Source organism: Megascapheus bottae, chromosome 3, assembly GCF_031878675.1.
Source record: "Megascapheus bottae isolate mThoBot1 chromosome 3, mThoBot2.hap1, whole genome shotgun sequence".
In the NCBI taxonomy this organism is placed as follows: Eukaryota; Metazoa; Chordata; class Mammalia; order Rodentia; family Geomyidae; genus Megascapheus; species Megascapheus bottae.
In genome coordinates, this window is record NC_143511.1 from 8,983,522 (window position 1) to 8,996,631 (window position 13,110).

Sequence of the window (13,110 nt, forward strand, 5' to 3'; positions counted from 1 at the left end):
TTCAACAATACATCTTTCGGCATTTTGCTGCTGCTGTTAATCCATGGTCTCAAGGTACTCTGAGCTCTCCTGGAATGATCTTTCTTCTCCTGCGTTCAGTGTGCATTGATTACAGGCATGCAGAACTATAACCAGGTTGAAATCTTCTGTCTTCACAGGCCTGATATGATCAATTAGAATCATTTTCTAGAATAGATGACATGGTAGATTGCTACGTGCAAAGTTTAGAAGATCAGCTTGCTAGTTAAACATTAATTATAACTAACTTGACCCAAACTGACATGGTTTCTTTTGCATTCCTTTTTATTCTTTAGCAAAACTGAAGTAGAAACCAAAAGAGTACCTACAAGTGGATTACCATTTAAAATGTAAGATAGAAAGTACAGTGTGTGTGTGTGTGTGTGTGTGTGTGTAAAAAACAAACATGGAGATCACTGTATTGGCATCCAAGTGTCCATAGATTTCTTTTCAACACTTTTCTTAAAGTCTTCTCACAATTAAGATTTTTTAAAGAATTATTCTTTATTTTTCAAAGAATTTTATTTTGAAAAGGTATACAGACTTGTTTATTTGCCTCATATTCAGAACAAAAAGAGCAAGGGCCCCACCCACTGATGCTGGCTGAGATGGAAGTGTAGCATTCCTGCCATTCTTACTGGCCCACAGCAATGGGAGAAAAGCCTGCTGTCAGGAGCTATAGTCCTTAGTGTTCTGAGGCAGGTAGTGGCATAGGCTTTCTCATGTTTTCTGGGGTTCCGTGTCTTCACACTTGGTTATTTTTAAATTAGCTGCACTGCTCCAGAAGCAATCAGAGGAACAATACTGGATCGAGTGTTGGGAGTCCTCATCCAATCCATCTGCTCATCTGATTCGGGTTCTACCAATCTATTTTATTGCTGTTCTTTTACTCTCAGAAGCACATATGAGTCTGGATCTAGTTTGGTAACTGCCCTCTAGAGGTCCACCTTCTGTAAGTTGGGAGGCATGTGCTTTAAGGTGACATTTTTAAGATAAGTGTCCTTGTGAGCCATGTGCTCTTTGGTGAAGGGAAATTCCTCTGGAGAAAGGCTGCAAGGTTCCCCTTCAGGATCCTGTCTTCTCCTTCTCCTGAATGTGAGGGAAAAACTTCTCTATCATTGTGAGTCAATACTGCAAGCAGCTGCTAAGGACATAACGGCTTCTCTCCATCTCCATTTGACGTATACTAACCTTCAGATCTCCCTTTTTGGCTCTTTTGAGATTTTCTTCCATGTGATCCAGCTGTTCTGTGATGCATTCTACAATTTCACACTTGCTTTCCAGAAGTTCAGGAGCAAATTTTGCATCCTCCAGGCCGGCTCCAGCCTTTCAATGAGCACTGCAAGAGTTAGGACCACCTCCTCACTGAGTCTTGCCCTATGAAATCCAGTTCCTCTGTCATCTTCTCTGAAACCAGGAACCTCACCTCCCGCCATCCAACTCCTGCACTCCTGCACCAAGATTTTGTTTTTAACTTTAGACTCTAGATATATTTATGGCTATTTTCCCCATATATTTATATATCTTAGTTTACTCTAGAAGATGACAAAACAGCTTCCCCCCAGTAAAACCCTGTCCTAGGTAAATTTGCTTTACTTAGGTAGCAAGAGGATAACATTAAACATGGAAGCTTTAATTTGTGGCACTGAATGATGGCCTAAACAGGGCACCCTTCAGAAGGTACAATTAATGACCCACCTAGCTTTTCAGCAATACAAGCATGTTGAGGTCTTCCAGCACATTTGCTTGACATTCGTGCTTTATGCCTTGAAGCTTCTTTGTAATGGCATGGAGTTCACACAGATCATTTGACTTTTTTTGCTCCCACAAAAATATCAACTCTTCTAGAATTCGTGGTTTCAAAGCTTGCATCATACAAAGCATAGTGACAATCTGTTTCAAGAAGCACTCCCCCAAAATGCTTGAAAGGATCAGTTATGGTAACACCAACATCTCCATCCAAAATTACTTTGCCTTCTTCAACAATGATGTAAGTTTTGTCTGCAATGAGACAAAAAAGGACAACCTTCTTCCTTTTCTTGCTTTATTCTGGTGTGGAGAATTTTTAAACTTCCATGTCATAGAAAATGTGACACACTTAAGCAACTTGCACTCTAGAGGCCATCTTGGCTGGGGTGGTCACAGGGACTGGAAGGGCTGGGAAGGGAGAAGGCCAGTGTCTAGACTTCAGAGCATTTTCCTCACTGAAGCGGGCATTACGATCTTTACAGACTATTCCTCTGTCTTTGGTTTGAGATAGGATATGTGTAGCAAGTCATTTAAGTGTCTAGCATGGGCAAGTTCTTGGGTCCAATCCCCATTACAATGCAAGAGAAAGACAATTGGACAAAGGGAAGACATAAAAGATGAAGACACAGAAGAAAAAGAGTAGGGGGAGAAAGTGGCAGGAAGAGGAGAAGAAGGGGGAGGAGGGCAGGGGGGAGTGATTTTCTTATTGAGGGAATCATCATTCCTACATTTGTCACTTAGATACTTCATGTGGACTCTCTCAGGGAGATTAAAGTTCTCTTAAGTTTTACAAAGCAGTAGTGATTTAATTATTTTATTTGGAGGTAATAGGATGTAGGAGGCTCCACTGTTTTCTGAAGACTCTTTAGCAGAAAACAATGAAACTAAAATCCTAGAAGTATTCATTATCCTGCCAGAGTGCTTCTGCTATGGTGCTTCTACCAAGTGAAGTGAGGGCCACAATTCTAATCCCAAGGATCGAGCTCCTGCCTCAACACTATGGTTTCTGAATCCTATCTGAGACAGAAGCTTCAAGATGATGCTGAAGAATGGATGAGATGAAGGAATCAGCAAACTGGGTGGATTGAGGGCATTTACACCTCCAAACTGCAGCTGATTGAAAAGACAAATCAATGTTGTCACTGACATTTGATTTGATTGTGAATGCCACAGCTCAAGTCTTGAGTCATCTCACTTTACAGTTAATGTATTTCATTAAAAAATTATCAAGAATCACTGGGTGCCATTAGCTGACCCCTGCAATCCTAGCTATTCAGGAGGCTGAGATTTGAGGACTGCAGTTCAAAGTCACCAAAGCACAAAACTCCAGGAGCCTCTAATTAATCATCAGAAAACTGGAAGTGCAGCTATGGCTCCAGGAGCATAGCACAAGCTTTGAGCTGAAGACTTCTGGGAGAGGAGCCAAGCCCTGAGTATAAGACTCTGGACCAACGCCCACCGCATTCTCCCCAAAAATCAAGTATCAAGCCAGGTGAAGGAAAAAGAAAGAAAGAAAAAAGACAGACAGAGAGAGACAGATAGAGACAGACAGAGAGATAGAGACAGAGAGATGGAGAAAGGGAGGGAAGAAGGAAGGATGGAAGGAAGGGAGTGAAACTAAGAAAGAAAGGAAATAAAAGAAAAAAATAAACAACTAGTCTGAGTGGGTGGTCTACTATTAGATTGCCTATCTAGCACACAGGAAACCCTAGGTTTGATTCCTAGGTACTACATGCACATAGAAAAACTCAGAAGTGCTGCTATAGTGGTAGGTTGTGGTAGAGGGATAGATTGCAACAGCTCAAGGACAGTGCCCACACCCTGAGTTCAAGACCAAGGACTAGAAGGACAAAACCAACTAAACAAAGCAAAACAGCCGAAAAACTCAATGTTCAGTGTTTCATCTCTGTGAAGACATATCAAGACTTTATAGGGCTGTGAGAGAAGCTCCATCAGGAATGATGAAGGAACTTGTGAAGGCCTGGGGCACCCACCTAACATAGAGACAACACTACCTGAGAGGGAAGAGCACTTGTAGGATTCTTAGCTTCACTGAACTTTCTGAAGTCACCTCTGCTTCCTGCCTACCACTACCTCATGCTGTTCCAAATGCGATTGTCTTTATGTAGCCACCCCAAGAAGAGTCTTATATCTAAACAAATGATAAATTCCAGGAGACAGGAGACTCACCTAAGAATTCTCCATGTGTGTGTTTTTATACATATACATATATATATATATTTATATATTGGCACTGCTTTGCTGAAATTATGGAATCATGTATACTATGTACCTCATGAATACTATACACCTGGTACTTTTTACCTCAGTCAAGGTAGACGACACAGATTCTGGGCAATGGCGTCTCATGCCTGTAATGGTCAGTACTGTTGAGATCTCATGAAGACCATGGTTCAAAGACAGCATAGGCAGGAAATGTATGAGATTGTGATTTCCATTTAACTTGCAAAAAGCTGAAAGTATGGCTCAAGTGGTAGAGTACCAGAATTGATTGAGAAACCTAAGGAAGAGCAACCAATCCCTAAGATGAAGCCCTAGTAGTTTCAGCACAAAAATATCCCAAAAAGAAGTTCACCTCCTTAGCAAAGACAAGTACAGGTTGAAGTGAAAGGATGGAAAAAGGTATTCCCAGAATGAGCTGAAAAGGAAGAATATGAAAATGTATTTCTATGTAACAAAGAAAACTTGAAAATAATACAAGATGAAAGTGACTTCATGTGGCTAAGATACTGCAATGATTAGCAACAAAAAGGCAGCTAAGCCTCAATGCACCCAATTTCACACAACAGACACCGCTGCACATAAATGAGGAGATGGATCCCAACCATGTTAGATCCTCTCCATAGAATCCACAACCGATTCAACCGATGACATATAGCCAATGGAAGCACATATCTGCCTATTATTCCACTCAACAGTCACAGAATAAGTATCATCCCAGCACTCCCCAAGCTTTCTCCAAAGGAAATATTTACAGCACAAAGGCAGAATTGTTCTTTTCTTCTCTATTACAATGTAATTATACAAATGGTTTTCTTTGTAGAGTATAAAGGAAGTCTTAATAGATACACATAAGAAATGATTGGGGGAGCTCTGTTTAGTCTTTTGAAGAAATGCCATACTGCTTTCCATAGTGGTTGAACGAATTTGAACTCCCACCAACAGTGGAGTAATGATCCCTCCTGTCCACATCCTCTCCAGCATCTGTTGTTATTAGATTTCTCAATCACGGCCATTCTAACTGGAGTGAGGTGGAACCTTAGAGTTGTTTTGATTTGCATTTCTTTTATGGCCAGAGATGTCGAGCATTTCTTCATGTGTCCATAGGCCATTCATATTTCTTCTTCAGAGAAGACTCTTAAGTCTTTGGTTCGTCTGTTTACTAGATGGTTGTTTCTTTGTAGATTAGTTTTGAAATGATTCATTTTTTTGAGCTGTTGATACATTTTAGATATGAGGCCTTTGTCTGTTGCATGGTTAGTGAAGATCTTCTCCCACTCTGTAGGTTGTCTAGTTAATTTTCTAGCTATGTCCTTTGCCATACAGAAGCTCTGCAGTTTAACGCAGTCCTACTTATCTAGACATAGAGCTCCCCTATGATCCAGCAATTCCACTACTTGGCATCTACCCAATCGTCCAGAAACAAGGACATACTAAAGTCACTAGCACAACGATGTTCATTGCAGCACTAGTTACCATAGCAAAGAATGGAACCAACCCAGATGCCCCTCAGTTGATGAGTGGATCAACAAGATGTGGTATTTATACACAATGGAATTCTATGCTGCTGTCAGGAAGAACAACATCGCCCCATTTGGAAGGAAATGGAAACACTTAGGAAAAAATCATATTAAGTGAAGTAAGTCAGACTCAAAGGAACATAGGCTCTATGGTGTCCCTCATTTGTCATAATCAGTAGAAACCTTGAGCAGAGATATACAATAGAACAAAACCTAGATACATAAGCCCATGTTGTATGACACTAAATGAAAGGACCTCCAGGATATAGAAACAAAAGCCATATAATGAGTGATTGTTGTCCTTAATGTACTGTTATCTCTCATCTCTTTTGCCATCCCTTGGTTATCTCATATTGTTACAGTATTTCACCTTGTTATCTGATATATTGTATATACGTATATTTGGTTATTTGAAAACAGATAGGGAAGGGGGGAAAACAAGATAATGTTCCGGGAGGAGGGGAGGGAAATGGGGACCAAGACATGAGAAAGGGTATCAATGTATGTGAAGTGATGCACCTTCAATCTGGTGAATATAATGTAACCCTTCCATTAATTACAAAAAATATATGGGAAAAAAGAAATGATTGTATTACTGCATGCATTCCAGTAGAAATAGACAGCTAGATAAACTACAGAATATATTGAAATACATAGAAGTAGAACAAAACATTTTTGAACGGTTGGTTGATGGTTATTGGAGAAATATGCGGGGATATGTAATCAAGTCTAGAAGATACCTGACAATGTGCTTTGTTTTCATCCTATAGCGATATCTTGTCTGATACCACAACAAAACGTGATGAACTTAACAACAATGAAGGGTATGTTCTGAACATATATGCACCACTCACCTAGGTATACTTATAGATATTAACATGAATGTAGGTACAGACACACATGAAAGTATAGTCAAAGAAAGGAAAGTGATTTAGATTAGAGAACTTTCTTGGAAGTATTGATGACAATACAGGATTTTTGATATTTTTCTAAGATGCATTGGATGTAATATCTGCAGCTACCTTTCTAAAACCTTATCTGTCTTAAGAATAAATATCAAGAATTCTTCTTATTCCTAATCTATTGTAGTGGTGAAAGCCAATTCAGTGTTTTGATGGAAGCCCCAGCAGGGTAAGAAACTACTCTGCAGGTGCTCCATTATCTCCAGCTAGAGGATACAACACCAGCATTGATCCTCCTCCTCCTACACCACCACCTCCTCCTCCTCCTCCTCTTCCTCCTTCTTCTTCCTCTTTCTCTCTCTCTCTTTCCCTCCCTCCCTCCCTTCCTCCCTCCCTCCCCCCCTCTCTCCCCCTCCCTCCCTACCCCCTCTCTCTCTCCCTCCCTCCCTCCCTCCCTCCCCCCCTCTCTCTCTCCCTCCCTCCCTCCCTCCCCTCCCCTCTCAGAATGAGAAAAGACTAGTCCTTAGGGAAGTTTTAATTTGAAATATGTTTTCCTATAATGGCTCACCTCCAAGGTGTATTTCAAGCCTTAAACTAAATTCTGCCCAACTACGTGTCAGATGTCTATATCAAGAGATGATGCTGAAGACACGAGAATCTTTTTGGGCCCGTGTTTATCCCCGATGTATCTCATTTCATTGCTCTGGGAATTGGGTTGGCCAATATATAATGACTTGACTAGGTTTCCAGTTGTTCATGGAAAACTGACAGCTGAGGACAGGCCCCTCCTATCGTATGTGCTTTATTTAGTGGATGAAAAGTCTCTTACCATCAAGTCAGGGTTAGAATTTTATGTGAAAGGTAAATATTACACTAAAGATTCAAAACTTGGTGTATGGTATATGTATGTTTGTTTCCTCATATATTCTGGATGTGAAGGTGAAAAACTCATGAAACATAAATGTAAATATTTTAGTTGTTTATTAAAAGCATTTCATTATAAAACTGGTGTAGAATATCCCTTTAAATTGATATTATACAGGACTTTGGTTTTGGTTAATCTTGTACAATGCAAGTACTTTTGTTTGGATTTGCACCAAAGTTTTGGTTCCTAAGACCAACAGATTACTCTTTTCCTAAAAAGGTAAAAAAGCCATATGAAGAGAGACAAAATGTGACTGATTTTATTTTTATTCACATTTTACAGCAACCACATGCAGAAAATTGCAAATAAAATTCTACTGTCTCTTTCATTCAGGTGGGTAAGACTGTAGAAATACAAGCAATGAAGTATGTATATAAAATATAACATCAATATTTGAAGTGAAAAGAATCTAAGAAAGTCCAAACTGAGCAACAAGAGTTTCTACTGTTAAGATGTTGAAAAATAACCCGTGTGTGCCTTCATACTATAATCCAATTGATCTTGGAAAATTGTCTTAAGCTGGTCTTATAACTCAGAAAAAAATGGCATTTAAGCAAGTCTATGTAATGACATATGGCTATGTGTTTTTCTACTCATGAAAGTAAGTAAATATAAGTTGGGTGCTGGTGGCTCACATCTCTAATCCTTGCTGAAAGCTGAGGATTACCACTGGAAGCCAGCTTGGACAGGAAAGTTCTTGAGATTCTTATCTCAAATAAATGACCCAGAAAAAGCCAGAAGTGGCATTTTGTCTCCAGTGAGTTTGCTAGTCTTGAGCAAAAGCAGCTCAGGGACAGCACCTAGAGTACAAGGCTCAGGAATGGAAAAGGAAGAAGGAAAGACAGAAATACTGGAAGAATGAGAGGAGGGGTGTGAGGGAGAGGGAGAGGGAGATTGAGAGGGGGAGGGTGTGGGAGAGGGAGAGGGAGTGCAAGGAAGGAAGGAGGAAAGCAAGGAAGGAAGGAAAGTAGGAAAGAAGGAAAGAGGGAAAAGTATGGAGGGAGTGAGGAAAGAAGGAAAGCAAAAATAAAGGAAAGAGTAATAACGAAGTGTTAAACTTTTGGAAGTATAGGTTGTATTCTAATAACTCCCTTATTTATGTGATTCCTCCATTCTGGAAACACGTTCCTTAGGCTTCCACTCTACATATGAGAATAATTTTATACTGTGCCTTAGAGTACATAAAAATTAATAGTATTTTCATTTGAGTTTCAGTTTTAAAGACTTTGAAATCTTCTCAATTCATCGTCATAACGACATAAACGATACAATCAACCAATGGGTAGTTCGTTTAAAATATGTGACAGAAAGGCTTCAAAGCACTTAGAGTTCAATTCCATAAATATGTATGGAATTGAATTCTTTTTCATGTGTCCATAGCTGCGCAAGGAGTACCCCCAAATAAATAATCATATACATGTTAAAATCCTCAATAAAAATCTTAGGATCCAAGTGGGCATTAGTCATTTTAGGGCCTCATGCTTCCTGGACAGGCATTTTACTGACTGAACTAGACTTCTAGCCCTTCCTACTTTCTTATTTCTGAGATAAGGTTTGGCCTTTTGCTCTGACTGGCCTGGACTTCAGTAGGAAGATTGAAGTTGCCTTACTGACCTGGCTGGGACAAGAGGCTCACATCATCACACCTAGCTTGTCTTGTTGAAGTGGGTTTGTGGAATTTCTTTGCTGGGGCTGGCCTTGACCTGGTATCCTCCTCAGTCTCATGAGTAGCTAATATCATAGCTATGAACCACCGCACACAGGCAGGTAGTCCTTCAAGCGCTTAGGTCAGTTATGCCTTCACTGAGCTTTAACTATTACAGTCTGACAAAGATTCAGATTGATGACTTTTTATGTGCTAAAAGAAACTGATAGATTCATCTTCAGAATTTATCAATATTTAAAGAGTTTATACTGACAGACTAGTCATTTCATTTCCATTTTTGTTCTAGCTTGCAGTTATTGTGTGGTTTCTACATACCCTCCAGTATACTGTTTAGGAGGGAATGTGGTTCACTATGCAGTGCTTCTATTGGATAAAAACTGAACAATGTTTTTAGATAGGAATGCACTAATTCTTCATACCATTGGCCTGTATAATCTTAAATAATGTCTTTTTAGCATCTGACATATAGTTTTAGGAATTGTTGAAATGTGGTGCCAAACTCTCATTGTCTTTATTTATTTTAGGATTTTGGCAATACTACTGATTTTTGTCGATCTTGGTCTAATGGCAACAGATATTATAGTTACGACCAGCAAACTACATATTCCATTAGAGTATAGAACACTTTCCCTCGTGATTGCTGTATTTTTCCTTTTGGATGTTGTTCTACAAGTATTTCTGAAAGGGTAAGTTTTAATCTCTCTGAAGTCTAAATCTGAAGAACCCTACTGAGACTGGCTACTCCACCAAGTAGCTCAGGCTCACTATTTTCCTTAACTGTGTGCTTGAAACTCCCATTTATCTCCTTGATTTACATAAAATAACATTTATTTGCCAGTCCTGGTGCTTGAACTCAGGGCCTGAGCGCTGTCCTTGGACATTTCTCAAGGCTAAAGAACTACCACTTGAGCCACAGCACCACTCCCAGTGTTTTTCTATATATGTGGTGCCAAGGAATTGCACCAGGTTATTGGTGCATGATAGCAAGCATTCTACTAGGACAAACGCCCAGCCAAATTTTTTTCAGGATACTAAATTAATTAGAAGATCAATCCAAACAAATGTGTGCCTCTTGAAAAGCATTTTGAAGCCAAGGCCCAAACCCAGATTTTCATTGAATAGCTTTAATTAGTTTTATATTGCTTGAGACACTCTCATGGAGTAGTTGAGAAAAGTCTTTGAACAGATAAAGCTTAAAGGGATGTACCAAAAGGGACCAGGTAATTAATATGTCAATGTGTATGTTAAGAAGGCGAGGTATGAGTGCCAGGAGTCTGTCCTCATGGTGGAATGCCTGCCAACCATGCAGAAAGACCCAAGTTCAATTCCTCGGTTCCACATATAGAAAAAGCCAGATGTGGTGCTGTGGCACAAGTAGTAAAGCTCTAACCTTGAGAAAGTCCAAGGACAGTGTTCAGGCCCTGAGTTGAAGCACCAAGACTTGAGAAAAAAAAAAGAAGAAGAATCTGGGCCCAGTGTCTCATGACTGTAATCCTAGCTACTCAGGAAACTGAGATCTGTGAATCACAGTTCCAAGCCAGCCCAGGTGCTAAAGTCTGTGAGATTCCTATCTCCAGTTAACTACTAGAAAACCAGAAGTGTTTCTCTGGCTCAAGTGTTGCATGGTATCTTTGAGCTAAATAGCTCAGGGACAGTACCCGGTCCCAGAGTTCTGCCCCATGACTGTTAAAAATTAGAAGGAGAAGTATATACTTGAGGTCTATAGATCAATACTTTGATTCTGACTGGAATTTCAAGTAACGTTTGATAGTATGTGAAATACTAGATACTGCACTCTAAATAGTCCCGAGTTCATTGAAAGGAAAAGTTTCAATGAAAGCATCTGCAGGTGATGTGGAGATTGCTTATCTCATTAGTGAGATGTAGCAAGAAAGAAATAGATTGCTTCCCTTTCCTGCTTGCTGGTTTTCTGAAAAGTAGGATGGGTGAGGCAAGCCTTGGGGATGGGCTGCTGGGCGAGTCAGGCACTGGATTTCCTAGCCTCCCTTTCTCCAAGTCATTTCAGAAGGCAGTGTATGTTCTTTCCTGAGGACTTGTTCTTCTTCTCTTGAGCAAAGCAGAGTTATTCACTGCCAGGTTAGTCTGATCCTGACAGACTGCCTCAGAGTGTGAAGATGCTTTTCCTGGAGGACTAGTGCTCACCTCTGCAGGAGTCAGTGGTGGAAAGGAGTCTGGTAGATGGATGTCAGTCTTTGTCCTTTTAAGGACACAGCAGCCCCGTGGGATTCCATTGTGGGTGCAAGGACAGATTATGAGTTCAGAAGCGCAGTTCATACCCATCTCATATGATACTCATATATTGATCTGGGGATAGTATGATGTACTGAAATTGTTGCTCAACAGAACTGTTGCATTTGTCTTCTTCCAACTCCACTGGAGAAGGCAGTGCATACCTCTTGTCCAATGGCTGGGGTAGATGGCTTATTCATTAAGCTTTGATTGTCATCAGGTATGCAAGTATGTAATAATACAAATTTACTACTTGAATACCTTCCACCAGTATTATGTTTTCTCTTTCCCAAATCCAGTCCATCCATTTCATAGAATCTATTACAATAACAATTTTAATGAAGTTGAGTCAAGTACTTTTTGCTCTAAAGATTTTCCTCTATCCTCTTAAAGAAGATAACCATTTTTTTTACTTTCTCTTACAGGAAAAAGCATTATTTTTCAGATTTCCTCAATATTACAGATGCTGCCATCACTATCATTATTTTATTTCTGGACATCACATACATATTCTTTAATGCTACATTTTTTAAAGATATCCAAAGGTAGGAAACCCATGACTTAACTGTCACACTTTTCTTTCATTTGTTCCTTAATTTGTACTTATTCTTGTCTTAAATTGTGTATATTGAACTGATTTCTGTTTAAGTTCTGAACCTGATACTTTTTTTGAAAATAAAATATTAGGGATGATGACATGGATTGAGTGGTAGACGCCTACTTAGCAAGTGTAAGAACCTGATTTCAAGGGACTGTAACACAAAAATGGAAGAACAAATGAAGGGAAAATGATACATTTTCATACCCTTGAGATCTAAAAACAGACAGCATTTAAAGCCAGTTAAAGGTGTCTTCACTAAAGTACTTCCATTGGATATAGGAACTGGAACATCATTTTGAAATCCCCCCTTGATGATCTACTAATCTGCTTTTCCTAATATTGCAAGTGTATTGACTTGAACATGTATGAAGTTTCAGTGGCTCTAGTTATACTTCTCTAAAAAATAGCCGATGGAAACCAGGAAATCACGTATATGGCAACCCAGATAATGGATTTTTGCAATGGCAGTTTGGTAAAACGAAGAATGTTAAGGCAAAGTTAAAGCAGTAAGGGATTACTAAGTAATATGTGTATGGGTGTGGCTGTCTGTCTGTATCTGTGTCTGTGTCTGCCTCTGTCTCTATCTCTCTTTCCCTAAATGAGATAGAAAAATACCAATGTACATTGGAGGGCTAAAGTTAGGAGGCTTTTAGCTATATTCATTAGAAGTCAAAGAAATAGATTCTTTCTTACCAAAATTTCTGAGAGGTCCAGTGTGATCCCCAAGTAAATATTGCTTTGGCTAGGGTTTGGATCTTGAAAATAACCTCAATCCATATGGTCCTTCAATGGGCAACCTCAACCCCACTTGAGACCTTGGTAGCAAGACAACACTTGAGGTAGCAGCTACAGCAGCTGAATCAAGATGGATCGGAGTCAGAGTTGTGGTCATGGCCAGAGGTAGCAAGAAGGATGATAAGGACAAGAAAAGGAAGTATGAAGCACCTGTACCAACTAGAGTGGAGAAATAGAAGAAGAAAACGAAGTGACCAGATGCTGCCAGCAAACTGCTACTGGAGACACCTTAAACTCAGTGTCGCTTGAAATAACTGAAGTTAGAGATAATTAAAGATTATCTTCTCATGGAAGAAGAATTTCTTAGAAATCAGGAACAAATGAAGCTATTAGAAGCAAAGCAAGAGGAGGAAAGATGGAAGGTGGATGACCTGGGGGGGGGGGACCCTGATGTCGGTAGGCACCTTGGAAGAGGATCACTGATGACATTTGTGCCATGGTGT

The 13,110-nt window shown here is 39.7% G+C and overlaps 1 protein-coding gene and 2 pseudogenes across 1 annotated transcript in view; 1 reads left to right on the forward strand and 2 right to left on the reverse strand.

Moving 5' to 3' along the window:
• The window catches only part of LOC150064916 (uncharacterized), a 96,200-nt gene that overhangs the window by 46,367 nt on the left and 36,723 nt on the right, over positions 1–13,110 (forward strand). Inside the window, exons 23-24 of the mRNA XM_090329283.1 lie at positions 6,299–6,352; positions 12,696–12,819. Coding sequence (XP_090185409.1) covers positions 6,299–6,352; positions 12,696–12,819 — 178 coding nt within the window. The remainder of the gene's footprint in view (positions 1–6,298; positions 6,353–12,695; positions 12,820–13,110) is intronic.
• Positions 780–3,575, reverse strand: LOC150064917 (DNA replication complex GINS protein SLD5 pseudogene; annotated as a pseudogene).
• LOC150064918 (destrin pseudogene) lies at positions 1,676–2,143 on the reverse strand (annotated as a pseudogene).